At 43.4% G+C, this 12,538-nt stretch overlaps 2 protein-coding genes across 2 annotated transcripts in view; both read right to left on the bottom strand.

Moving 5' to 3' along the window:
- Positions 1 to 12,538, bottom strand: part of LOC119412013 (gastrula zinc finger protein XlCGF57.1-like) — a 520,281-nt gene that overhangs the window by 205,535 nt on the left and 302,208 nt on the right. The window lies entirely within an intron of this gene.
- Positions 1,822 to 12,538, bottom strand: part of il17rd (interleukin 17 receptor D) — a 32,464-nt gene continuing 21,747 nt past the window's right edge. The window contains exons 5-16 of the mRNA XM_037679054.1: positions 11,200 to 11,320; positions 11,085 to 11,129; positions 10,720 to 10,871; positions 7,560 to 7,625; positions 7,337 to 7,391; positions 6,700 to 6,810; positions 6,173 to 6,357; positions 5,983 to 6,098; positions 5,060 to 5,302; positions 4,515 to 4,994; positions 4,159 to 4,433; positions 1,822 to 2,126 (exon numbers count right to left, since the gene is read on the bottom strand). Coding sequence (XP_037534982.1) covers positions 2,023 to 2,126; positions 4,159 to 4,433; positions 4,515 to 4,994; positions 5,060 to 5,302; positions 5,983 to 6,098; positions 6,173 to 6,357; positions 6,700 to 6,810; positions 7,337 to 7,391; positions 7,560 to 7,625; positions 10,720 to 10,871; positions 11,085 to 11,129; positions 11,200 to 11,320 — 1,953 coding nt within the window. The 3' untranslated portion in view covers positions 1,822 to 2,022. The remainder of the gene's footprint in view (positions 2,127 to 4,158; positions 4,434 to 4,514; positions 4,995 to 5,059; positions 5,303 to 5,982; positions 6,099 to 6,172; positions 6,358 to 6,699; positions 6,811 to 7,336; positions 7,392 to 7,559; positions 7,626 to 10,719; positions 10,872 to 11,084; positions 11,130 to 11,199; positions 11,321 to 12,538) is intronic.

Here is a 12,538-nt window from a genome sequence, read left to right as displayed (position 1 = left end):
GCTTCTAACTGTGGTTTTGTGTGTCTAGCATTTAGCTTCTGTTATGATCATTTCAGCGTTTAGCTACCGTTGTGCTTATTTTAATTTACTCGTTAGCTGATTTTAAAGTCAGTTCAGCTCGTCTAAATTTAAATCAGTTAATTCATTCAGCAGGTTTCGGCTGTTGTTTGGAGCTCACTGCAGAAAACTTTTATATCATTTGATAAAAACAGTTTGTTTTTCTAACTTGAACCTAATGTAAAATAATTTTGTCATCATCTGTCGTGAAACTGATGAAGGTAAAGTATTTTAAACGATTTAGAAACACTCTCCCTCTAAAACTAGTGAATGTCTGTGCTTTTATTTTGAAGGCGCGCTGTTCATTCTCTGGTATTTTCAGACTCTTGTTGTTTTAAGGTTGAGCCTCACAGCTCTAACTTTTATGTCCCAGAAAGGAGTTATTTAAAGAAACAAAACCTGTTTTTCAGCCTGAAACGGAAAAAGATTTACAGCCTTTTTCAAAACTGTTCAGGTACTTTTGTTCTGACAACTGCAACTTTTTGTCTTTTATCCCTTATTTAATTTTTTTTACTACAACTTTAACCTTTCCACAAACAAATTTAAATAAAATGTGGTGTTTACTGTTAAACTCCTTTCAGAAAGAGACGAAGCAAAAGCTTATTAACGTGGATTTATTTACCTATCGTAATGTAAAGAACATTACATTCTATAAAATAGATATAAAAATACTAAGTCTATACACAGTGAAGTATTCTCATATTTACAATGAGGCGAGGACAAATCTTCAGTCAGAAAATGCACAGATGAAGCAGAAGTTGTGATGTTCTTCAGCAGCAACTCTTAGAAAACAGCTTAAAATGACTTAGAACATGGACGTTTTTGTAAAATAACCAGTTTTTGACGGTTAAAAGACAAAATGTCTGCCAGTAAACTTGACTCAAATCTGGAAAAATACTTTAAACCATAAATGGAAACCAATTCCTGCCTCCCAAAAGCTCCAAAATTAAAAAATATCCACATAAAATGACCTTGGAGGCATTTGTCCTGTATTCTCCACACCTCATTATTTCTCACTTCAGGTAAATGTTTATTAATTGCTCTTAAACAGTCAGATTCCTGCTATTTTAGAACAAACACATTATAAGGCATCTGGAAATGTCTATAAATGTCAAATATTTAGGCTGTCAGATGTAAAAATTGAATACTGCAGGAATGACCGGATCAGTAAGAGAAATGTTCAGCTCATGGTAGAAATTTATGAATAAAAAGACAGAAAACTATAAAATTTAAATTTCTATTTACAAAACTTACACTCACACATCACATGATCAGATGTGGCTTTTTCTGTCAACAAAAAAAAAAAAATCAAACAGCTCCACGTCGGACGGTAAATAAAACCCGCCGTGACACGATGTGGAGGAATTTTACAGCTTATGTTCATGAAATATTCTATAAAATGTGTTTTCCAGTGGTTCAAATGGTGAAAATGGTACGTTTAGATGAAAAGAGGCACTTCTTTTACACCAAAACGTTTTAGCTGGTTTTAGTTCACACAGTTACAACATCCACCCTGTTGCGTTAAAAGGCTTTGATGCGTTTGTTGATTCAGACGCTGCGCCTCGTTCTTTACGATCCGCATCTTAAAGTGCGTCGCCCGACAGCCGACGTCCAACTCTTGGTGGAAAAGTTTTGGGTTCGAGCTCGTTTGATCAACAAGCGTCCGACAACCGAAAGTCTTCTGACAACGCTACGACGACGCCAGAGACGAGAGATGCTGCGGTTACCATGGTTACTGGGGGGCAAACACTCGTTTCTTCATCTCTGAGGGGTTATTTTATTAAACTAGTCTTTAAGGTTTAAAACGCAGCGTCACGTGTCGTGGTTACAACCTCGGTTCCAGAACCGCCCCCACAAACCACGGCTCCAGGACTCCGATGCTTCTCAAGTCTTCTGGTTTGGTTTCCATGACAACGACGGCACCTAGCCGTCTGATGGCGTCTCCCGATTGGCTCGGAGCGCCGCCTACAGCGACGCTGCGTGCGCGCCGCCGCGCTCCAGCTGACGGTGCTCGGCTTTGCAAACGGTGCCGCAGCGGAGCGACGTGAGCGTGGGCGCCTCCTCGTCACCTGGAAGGCGTGAAGAGCAGAGACATTTCATAAAGCGACAGCCGTGGTCAGAACATCACAGACACTTATCACAGGAAGGACTTCAGGGATTTATTGTTCCAGGGTGGACCGTTCAGAAATTAGGAGCACAAGTTTGAAATTGTGGATTTTCTCCGATCTGACTCAAATAAACACACGTTTGGTTCAAGGTTCTCGAACACGTTGCAGCTCGACCGCAGGACTCTTGACTCCATCCAGAGGTTTCAGGTTTAATCACGGCTGACAGATGACCTTCTCACCAGAACTGGTAGTTTAAACTGGTTGGTTTCTTGACAGAAGGTTATCCAATCAGAAACCAGCTCTGACGTGTGGGATCCCAACGGTGTCCAAGTTTCAACCGTCTAGCTGTTCTGAGGTGACGCTGTACTCCTCGTCTTTGTTACCACAGCATGATGCCACCACCGCCATGCTCAACAGCTGGTACGACGTGCTCGGGTCTGAAAGCTGCACCACGGCCCCTCCTTTAAACTCGCAGTCACTGTGGACAAACTCTCGTCTGATCCACAAACCGTTTCTCCAGAAGCTGTTTGGCTCGTCCACGTGGGCTGCTGGAGATTACAGTCGAGCCTGAAGGTGGCACTTTAGGAGGCGGAGCTTCTTTTTTGGTCCCGTCAGTCCACGGTGATGTGAGACCGACTGCACTGTGTTCTAGCTGTTTGGAGCTCATGACAGACCTTGGTGGAGCTTTAGTGGCTCCTGGGTAGTTCCTGAACACCAGAACCAATTTCTACCACTCCTTAAACCTTCACGGAGTTCATTTGGACTTTTGGGTTGTTCTGAGAATTGATCAGATCAATGAGGGCTGTGAAACAAATAATTTTTTTAATAGTGGCAAAGAGAAACTACCAGCTGCAGTCAACCACGAACAGGCCTGTCAGCATAAATTTTTCTGGGCGATTAATTGTCTCAGAAATTATTGCAATAAATGATAATATTGTTCAAATTTGACAATAATTAGTAATTATTGTCAAAATTAAGAAGAAATGTTGGTTAATTTGTTTTGAGTGTAGTACCTTTTGGACCACTTGAAGGCAGTATAAGACTGTTTCAACTGAAGGATGGATAGTGAGGGAGCGAGCAGCGTGTCTCTAAGAAAAACGGGAGGGAGGCCCCTTGACGTGACGTGGACTGTCTCTCTTCGGTTCTCAAAATGGCGGATGCTCGGTGCGGTTTGAGCTCTTTAGCATAACATTGTTCACACAAAGCTTTTCATAAAAAAATCAGTAAACAAGTTCTCAGTTTCTCTTTGCAGAGAAAAACAACTTTTTACACGAAGTCACGAGTTTCAAATGTGGATTTTGGAGTTTCGACAAGACAGAGGTTTTTTTCCCTGAGGTCGGCTTGTTAGCTTAGCTCGTAGCTTAGCTGCTTTTAACGATCCAAAAACGCAGTTTTGGACGGTTAAAACAAATTTTAAAGAGAAAGGGAGTGGTCAGTGAAGATCACCAGAGTTGAGCCTTTTGTCATCCAGTGTCTTCAGTAGAAAGAGAGACACGAAGAAACGATAAAGCTGATCAATTAAAATGAGGTCGATAATTTTCATTTATCATGCGATTAATTGATTTGTTTATTGCCTAACCATGATCATTAACAGGAAGTTAGTAGACCTTTTCAAGTTTGAGAACCTTTAGATCCACTAAATAAAAGATTTTTAAGGGAATATATATATATATATATATATATATATATATATATATATACATCCATATATATATATACACACGTGTGTGTGTGTCTGACTCAGTGTGGAGAGGAGAAAATCCAAAATGAGCTCAAACTTGTGCAATAAATTCTGTTTTTTACTAATTGCTGAAGTTGTGTGTTGCCCAACTGATCCATCCTGAGAAAGAACGGTTCAGATCAATCAATAAAACTGATCCATCCTGAGAAAGAACGGTTCAGATCAATCAATAAAAGTCTAAAATTAAAACAATGTTCACTCGTGTGTTCATGTAAACGTCTGACTAAAATGAGCCGGATGCTGCAGCTTTACCCAGCCCCGATGAAGACGACTCGCTGTCTGCCAGGGAGGACGAGTCCACCTGGTCCTGCAGCAGCCCCTCCATCAGAGGGATGGACAGCTCCGACGACGGGACGGACGAATCGTAGATGCCAGAGTCGCGAGGAGGCGGGACTTCTGGAGCTGAAGAATGGTCCTCTTCAATGTGGGCGGGGGCAGGACACACCTCATCCTGAAGGATGGGGGGAGCTGAGGACGAGGAGGGTTCTTCAGGTAACCCTCCAGATGTTCCAGTTCCGGTGGAGGCTCTAAAACAAACAAACAGTGAGATGAACGCACGTCGTCGTGACTTTTCAGGATTTATTGGTGAAACCAACACCTTGACTCACCTTGAGGTGGATCCCTGCGTTGATGCAGAGCAGTGAGGCAGGTCTGGACTGGGACAAAGACCAGGACTGGGACTGGGACTAGAGCTGGAGGCCTGCAGGAGCACGTTCCTCCTCGGCGCTCCATCAGCCCCATCCAGTGATGGCGTCCTCACCACCACCTGGTTCAGCCCCAAGCCAGAGTGAAACCTGTGCTCGGGCTGAGGCAGCGGGGGGCCGGCAGGCTTTGGAGCGGGGCTTGGAGCCGGTCCTGAAGACTCGGATGAAGGTCCTGCAGGAGAAAGCTGGTGTTCGAACCAGTCCGCATCCTGACTGATGTGCTGGTGCATGTTGCAGATGGAAACGTAGAGCGAGCGTCCGGACTTGCTCCGGAAGTAGTTCCTCCTGGAGACGTTGATGGGCAGCTGTTCCTGATCAGCCAGACCCGACTGACCCGCCTGGAGCCGGCTGTAGAGCTGAGGCAGCTGGTCCATCAGCTTGAACCTAAAACAGGAAGTACGTCAGGTCTCCGAGTACTGCGTGTTGAATCGAGTAGGTGGTGGACGTACCTGGGAGCCAGACTCAGCGTGGTGGGCACGTCGTTTTCTGTGGAGTAGTCGAAGTAGACCGCCATGAAGCGGCTCAGGTCGCCGCCCCCCTCGCTCTGCTTCGCCAGCCGCAGCTTCTCTGCGATCATGGCCACGGCCACGACGAACAGGTCGCCGCCTGACCCGCCTGTCTGAGAGCTGCTGCTGTTACCACGGCGACCGACCGGCGTCTTCCCCCGGCGACTTTTCTTCTCCACAAAATATCTGCGAGACAAAAAATGGACAATCTGCAAATCTGAGCGACGCGTTTTATTCTGAAAACATTTCTAAACATTCCTAATTCACCCTCACAATTATTGATGCACTTTATTACAAACTTGAGACATTTTTATAATAAATAATATAGAATCATTTTAAAACTATTTGTGTCATTATTTCTGTCCTTAGATTTTCTCATCTGTCTTATATTTTAACAAACAAAAAAAGTTCTAGAAATAAAAAATAAAAAAAGGTGGAAAACAGACAGAAGAGTAAAACTTGGAAGGTGAAAAGGGGTGATGGAATAAAGAAAGAAAGAAGAAAAATGGAGGGGGAAAGGAAACCGAAGCACAAACATGAAGCGTAAAAATAATAATTAGAAATCAAATCAATAAAATAAGAAATAATTTACGGATGGTGCTCCGGTAAAGAGAAGTGAGAGAACTGTAATGAGTTTAAACTGCTGCAAAATCAGCTTTAAACTCAAGAGATTTACAGAAATAAGTAATTTTTTTATACATTATTTATGCTCAAGATTTGAACAAAAGGAATGCCTCACACGTTCTCTGAAAAACAATGTTTTAGCGACACCTAGTGGCTGCAGCGGGAACTGCAGCTGAAGCTGTTGTGAACTTTTTGTCTTTTTAACAAATAACTCTGCTGTTTAGACAAAGTACGTCAACTACCGTAGGCCTTTGGAGCAGACGACGACGATGATGATAGCTTCGTCCAGCTGTCGGCTGAGCCACGACACCTGGCCTTCTTTACACATCTCCAGGTGCTCCCACAGGTCCAGCACAACCTGAGCGTCAAACGAGACCTCCGTCATTTCTGTTCAGCGGTCGATCTTCTGTCGGTGAGTCTCCCCACGCTCACCTCACAGCCGCAGAAGTCCTGCAGGAAGTAGGCGAAGCTCTGGATGACACCGGTGTGTTTGGGACCGTCTCTGCTGGAGTAACAGACGAAGACTTTTGGGCGTGGCCGAGGGCGCTCGTTGTTCATCGCTGCGCTCTGATTGGACGACTCACTGCTCTCCTCGTCCAGCTGGCTGTAGATGTTCTCTAAAGGCAGGGACAGAAGTGAGTTCAGTCGGACCTCGAAACGGGTTCACACTGAACGTTTGTGTTCAAAGGACTAAATAAATAAATAAATAAATAAAATTGGTGTTTTTTTACAAACACACTCACGGCTTTTGTTTCAACCGTTTTAATAAAAGCTGCAGAACCCACTGAGACGAGAGGGAAACATCAGACTGGACTAAAATGATCTTTTCCCACCAGCTCTGGGACGGTTTAATTCGAGCACGGGTGGTTTCGAGATGTTTTATTAAAAGAAACGGATGAAAACGTTAAAACCTGCACCGCTCGTCGTAAACAAACATCTCGTTTTCTGGGCGCCCTCACCTTGCTGCTTCTTGCGACACATCACGGTGAAGAGGGTGGCGAAGGCCGACATGACGACCAGCGGCACGGTGATGGCCATGGCACGGATAGGCCCCGCCCACGGGGAGTGGACTGGCAAAGAAAACAAGCGCACCCGACATGGACAAAACAAAAACAAATCTGATCAATAACAGCAGAAGTACAGCCTTGGCATTTATTCATCACAGTACTGTGTAAAAGTCTTAATCCAGAGCACATATTGAGATTTTATTAATCTCTTAAAGAAGTTTTCATCAATATCTGATGCAAAATCAGATATTATATATTTTGCATATAATATGAGTAATAAGTGTTCTTTGCTGTTGCAACAAAAGAAATGGGAACAAACCGTTTTGCAGCTGATAACAGGAGCTAAAAGTTACAATTTACAACGTGTCCAGATCAGAAATCTGGTAAATATAGACGTGTCACTGGTTCACCGCCGGAGTTTAGTGCCTTTTTATTTAAATAGGTGGTTTAGTAATCAAAACAAACAAAAAATATTCAAAGACCACCTTAAGATATGACCAGAAAGATTGTTTTTAAATAAAAATTTGTATATTTTTCTCCTAAACATGTTGTGCAGTTATTAAAAATGACTGTTTCGTTGTTCTCTCACCCTGACTGACGTGGTACTGGGTTTGTCTCCGGGTCGTGTTCCCGTCGTCTTTCAGCTGAAGACGCAGACAAAGGCAGAACAAAATCAACACGTTTGCTGCGTGAACATTGATGTAAATGAGATTATTCTTGTTTTTGAAACATGATTAGTTGTGCGTGGTCGTTCTCATTAAACTAAACAACAGAAACCAGCTACATAAACAACCTGTGATGCGTTCAAGTACCTCTATAATGTAGGTTCCTGGAGTGACGTCCTGGAGGACGCAGGTCGTTCTGGCGTGGTTTGTGTCCTGCAGATAAAACTCTTATGAAAACATGATCTAAATTAACTTAAAATAAAACTATTTTGAATATGAAGGAAATTAAAACATCCAGATGTGCTTATTTTGACTGAATTAGCTACAACCTGTGCACACAAGCCTCGACTTCCTGTAACTTTGCTTTCAGACAAACTGAACACAATAATTAAGGCGAACAAAATGAAACAGATGTGTCGATTAGAACACTCAAACTTTTATTGGCAGCAGAAATTGACAAAACAAAAGCGCTACGATCTTTTGAGTCTTTTTATTCCCAAACAACGGCGTCTTTGAATTTTCACACAAACGGGCGCAGCACCTGAAAGGCTTCGGGAGAGGCTGTGAAAACGTGCGCTGTTGTCTCCGTGCGCATGACTCACGATGCGGAGACGACAAAGACGTGAGAAGACAAAGCTGCAGGAGACGCATCAAAGCGGACGCTGCAACAAAACGTTCGCTCCACGTTCACGTGAAAAGGCTTGATGTGGTCGGACGCTCAGCTCGAGTTACGTCACGACAAACTAAATAAAACTAAATCAAACTAAATAAAACTAAATAAAAAAATATATAAAAAAATAAAACGAGTTTACAGTCATTTCAAACAGCCGCGCTGAAAACAAAAATCTGGTAAACGACCACGATGTAAGGAATTACTGAAAATAACCAACAGATACAAACTAAAGTAAAAATAAAAGTGAAACCAGAAGAAAACCACTTAACTGATCTACAAACTATTATTAATAATAATAATAATAATAATAATAATAATAATATTACTACATGTGTGTGAATGAGAGGGAGGAGGTGGAACCGTGAGGCTACAAGGAGCAGAGCTCACAAAGGTGCAGGACTTCAAGGACTTGGGGTTCACTTAAGAGAAGAAGAAGAGAGTCCAGGCAGGATGGAGAAAAGTCTCAGGAGTGATTTGTGACAAAAGCGTGTCAGCAAAGGTCAAAGGAAAAGTTTACAAGACAGTGGTGAGACCAGCTATGTTGTCTGGTCTGGGGACAGGGACATGGACAAAAAGACAGAACTGGAAGAAATGAAGATGTTGAGGTTCTCCTTAGGAGAGACAAGGATGGAGAAGATCAGGAATGAGATCATCGGAGGTACAGCACAGGTTTGAACAACTGGGAGATAAAGTTAGAGAGGACACACTGAGATGGTTTGGACATGTCCAGAGGAGGGACAGTGGTTTGGACATGTCCAGAGGAGGGACAGTGGGTATATTGGTAAAAGAATGTTAGAAATGCAGCTGCCAGGAAAAAGACAAAAGGAGATGAGGACATGAAAGTAGTTGGAGTGAGGACAGAGGACACAGGGGACAGAGTGAGATGGAGGAGGAGGACTCGCTGTGGAGACCCCTGAAGAGGGAAAAGCCAGGAGGAGGAGGAGGAGGAGACTCGTTAGTTGTAATTAGTTGATCTTAGTTTAGTTATCTAAGATGACGTAACCTTTTTATATTAGTTTGCTTAGCGTATCTTATCTTAGGCCGAGTTTCTTCTACATCAACTCTGTGGACAACATGAAGTTCACCAGAGAGGACGACGCCAACAACAACAACAACAACAACAACAACAACAACCAGTCCCTTCCTGGACTGTTTGGTGGACATGGACAGAGAAGGAAAACTCAACGTTGAAGTTTACAGGAAACCTGCTCACACGGGTCAGAACCTTCTGTTTGACTCGCAGCACCCACTGGATCATCAGAACTTTACACGTCTGGGCCGAACACGTCCCCACAAAGACCGAAGCAACAGAACCAAACCTGTGGACATCCTAACTGGACCTTCAACCAGCGAACAAATAAAAAAACAGGCTGCAGAGCAGAACAGAGACAGGAGCAAACATCTTCCCAGATTCGACCTGAGAAACTCCAAACTCAACATCTGGTCCATTTTAAACCCAACAGGACCCTCAGCCAGAGGCTGGTCCTTCCCGAGGACAGAACCTCCAAACGGAGCGGTGTCTGCAGGAAGGTCCAGACCTTCATGCTGGAGAAACTGAACGTCTCCAGACGCATGACTCAACACCGGAGAGACTCAGCAGTCCTACACCTCCAGGACAAGGGACACTCTGCTGTGGACCAACAGGTCCAGATGTTGGACAGAGAGGACAGATGGTTTGAGAGGTGAAGACATTTACGTCAAACGAGAAGAAACAACTTTAAACAGAAGAGGTCTCAGATTTCAACTTAAAAAAAACGTACAGAGCAACTTTAGGCCTGATCCCAGGTCAGCTCCAGTCCACACCTTCATGTAGGTGACCCAACATCTGTCTGAACCGGCAAACATCTGTCTGAACCAGCAAACATCTGTCTGAACCGGCAAACATCTGTCTGAACCGGCAAACATCTGTCTGAACCGGCAAACATCTGTCTGAACCAGCAAACATCTGTCTGAACCAGCAAACATCTGTCTGAACCAGGCAGAAAGAGCCTAACGAACCTCCACTGTGAGGGCGAGTAGTTACCGTCTAACCTGCAGCTGATCTAAGAACAAACCAGTCCTCTCCTGCAGATTATACAGCTGCGAGCTCCAGATGTGTTAGAAATGAAAAGTCCTCCTGGATGAGAAGAGAAACGTCTTCAGCTTCAGACGTGTCAGTCCAGGAGTTTATTTTTGGATCCATCACGACCTGGACGACTGAGTCTTCAACTGGTATCACTCACTGCACAGAAATAATATCTGTAAGTTTTATTGTTTTATTTTATTAATAAATGTTACTGTTGGCACGGTGAAGCAGTGGTTGGTGCCGTTGCCTCATGGCGAGAGTGTCACAGGTTCGCCTCTCACCTAGGGCCTTCTAGTGTGGACTTTAAAATGGTCTACCTGTTCACATGCAGATTCTTCCCACAGACCAAAAACATGACTGTTAGGTTAACTGGTAACTGAGTTGTCCTTATGTGTGGGTGAGTGTCTGTCTCGTTTGTCTCCATGAGTCCCTGTGATGGACTGGACACCTGTCCAGGGTGTCCCCTGCCTCTCGCCACAGTGGCCGCTGCAGACAGACACCAGTGACCCAGGAAGGAAAAAGAATGACTGAGGACACGGTGCAGAAGCGTACACAGCGGCGGCTCTTACTGGTTTGCAGCGCTGGAGTCTGAAGAGGCCGTCCTGTCGCAGCTTGTAGTACAGGAAGTAGAAGTGGAACCCGAAGGAGGGCGGAGCCTGATCGAACACCACGTGAAGGTTCGAGCCGAGCTGAGACACGTTCAGGCTCTTCGGCCTCCAGACTGAGAATAAAAACAAAAACACGTGGATCTTATTTAACACGAAGACGTTGAAGAGCAGGAAGCATTTAAAATGTAGTTCGGTCAGTTCTTCTTTGTCTTCAATGTATAGACTTCAACAAATGTTTCTAACTCTCAAGAAAAGAGTAAAAGCCGTCAGTGAAGCCAGCTCTGGACACGTGGCTTCGTTTCTGACGACATCGTTGAGGAACTTACAGGGTTTGCAGACCAGGTTGTCTGGTCCGAGGAGGACTTCACACGCTGTCAACAGAAACAAAACGCTCAGGTTTGGTTCGAACCCTCCAAAAGCCCTCAGTGACTCAGCACTTACAGTTGGTCCGGAGGAAGGACGGAGGGAAGAAACTTTCGTTCATCAGAGACGGGAAAGGAACCACACGAATCATGTAGTCGGTGTCAAAGGTCAACCCGCCGAACGGCTGGCTGCTCAGCTTCTGTGGGGGTGGAGCAAAATACACGAAATATTCACGCAGAAATAAAACAAGATGAAGAAAACGATAAGACACTGTGCATTTGCATTAAGGTACGTGCACAAATAGCTCTGTTAGTAAAATTTAACCATTAAAGAACAAATATCTTTACAGACATTCGCACTTGAGGTGCTGCAGAAATAGTTTTTATTCCTCAGAACAATAAATATCTGAACAGTGTGGTCACTACAATGAAGTGTCTCTTCTTGTAAAATCCAAATGTAATTATTGTTATGGTTTTACCACAACTCATCAGAAACAAACAAGTTTTATTTTAATTTTAAACTGGAGACTAAAGCCTGCGTGCTGCTGGCTGAGACGGTTGGAGACAAAATTAAAACTGGATAAGGTGAACGACCGTTCGCTCTTGTGTGGCTGAAATTTCAAGTTGTTCAAAAATATTTAGACACATTTTTCTCTCAGAACAATGAGATGTAGAGTCGGTCTCAAACACGTCTCAAGAGTGTCTCAAATTTGTCTCAAATTTGTCTCAAACCCATCTCATCTTTATCTAAAACTTGTCTCAAACCCATCATTCTTGTCTGAAACTAGTCTCAAACCTGTCTCACTCTTGTCTAAAACATGTCTCATTCTTGTCTCAAACAGTCTTAATTTTTGTCTAAAATTTGTCTCTTGTCTAAAACTTGTCTCAAACCTATCTCACTCTTGTCTCAAACATGTTTCATTCTTGTCTTAAACGTGTCTAAAACTTGTCTCAAACCTGTCTCAAACCTGTCTCAAACCTGTCTCATTCTTGTCTTAAACGTGTCTCATTCTTGTCTTAAACGTGTCTAAAATTTGTCTCAAACCTGTCTCACTCTTGTCTCAAACATGTCTCAAACCCATCTCATTCTTGTCTTAAACTGTCTCAAACCCATCTCATTCTTGTCTCAAACAGTCTAATTTTTGTCTAAAATTTGTCTCTTGTCTAAAACTTGTCTCAAACATGTCTCATTCTTGTCTTAAAACTTGTCTCAAACCTGTCTCACTCTTGTCTCAAACACATTTCATTCTTTTCTTAAACTTGTTCAAACTTCTCACTCTTGTCTCAAACATGTTTCATTCTTGTCTTAAACGTGTCTAAAACTCGTCTCAAACCTGTCTCATTCTTGTCTTAAACGTGTCTCAAACTCGACTCAAACCTGTCTCACTCTTGTCTCAAACATGTCTCATTCTTGTCTT

The sequence above is a fragment of the Nematolebias whitei genome, chromosome 7 (genome assembly GCF_014905685.2).
Source record: "Nematolebias whitei isolate Nwh7 chromosome 7, NemWhi1, whole genome shotgun sequence".
NCBI lineage: Eukaryota > Metazoa > Chordata > Actinopteri > Cyprinodontiformes > Rivulidae > Nematolebias > Nematolebias whitei.
This window is presented reverse-complemented; position numbering and strand designations above follow the sequence as displayed.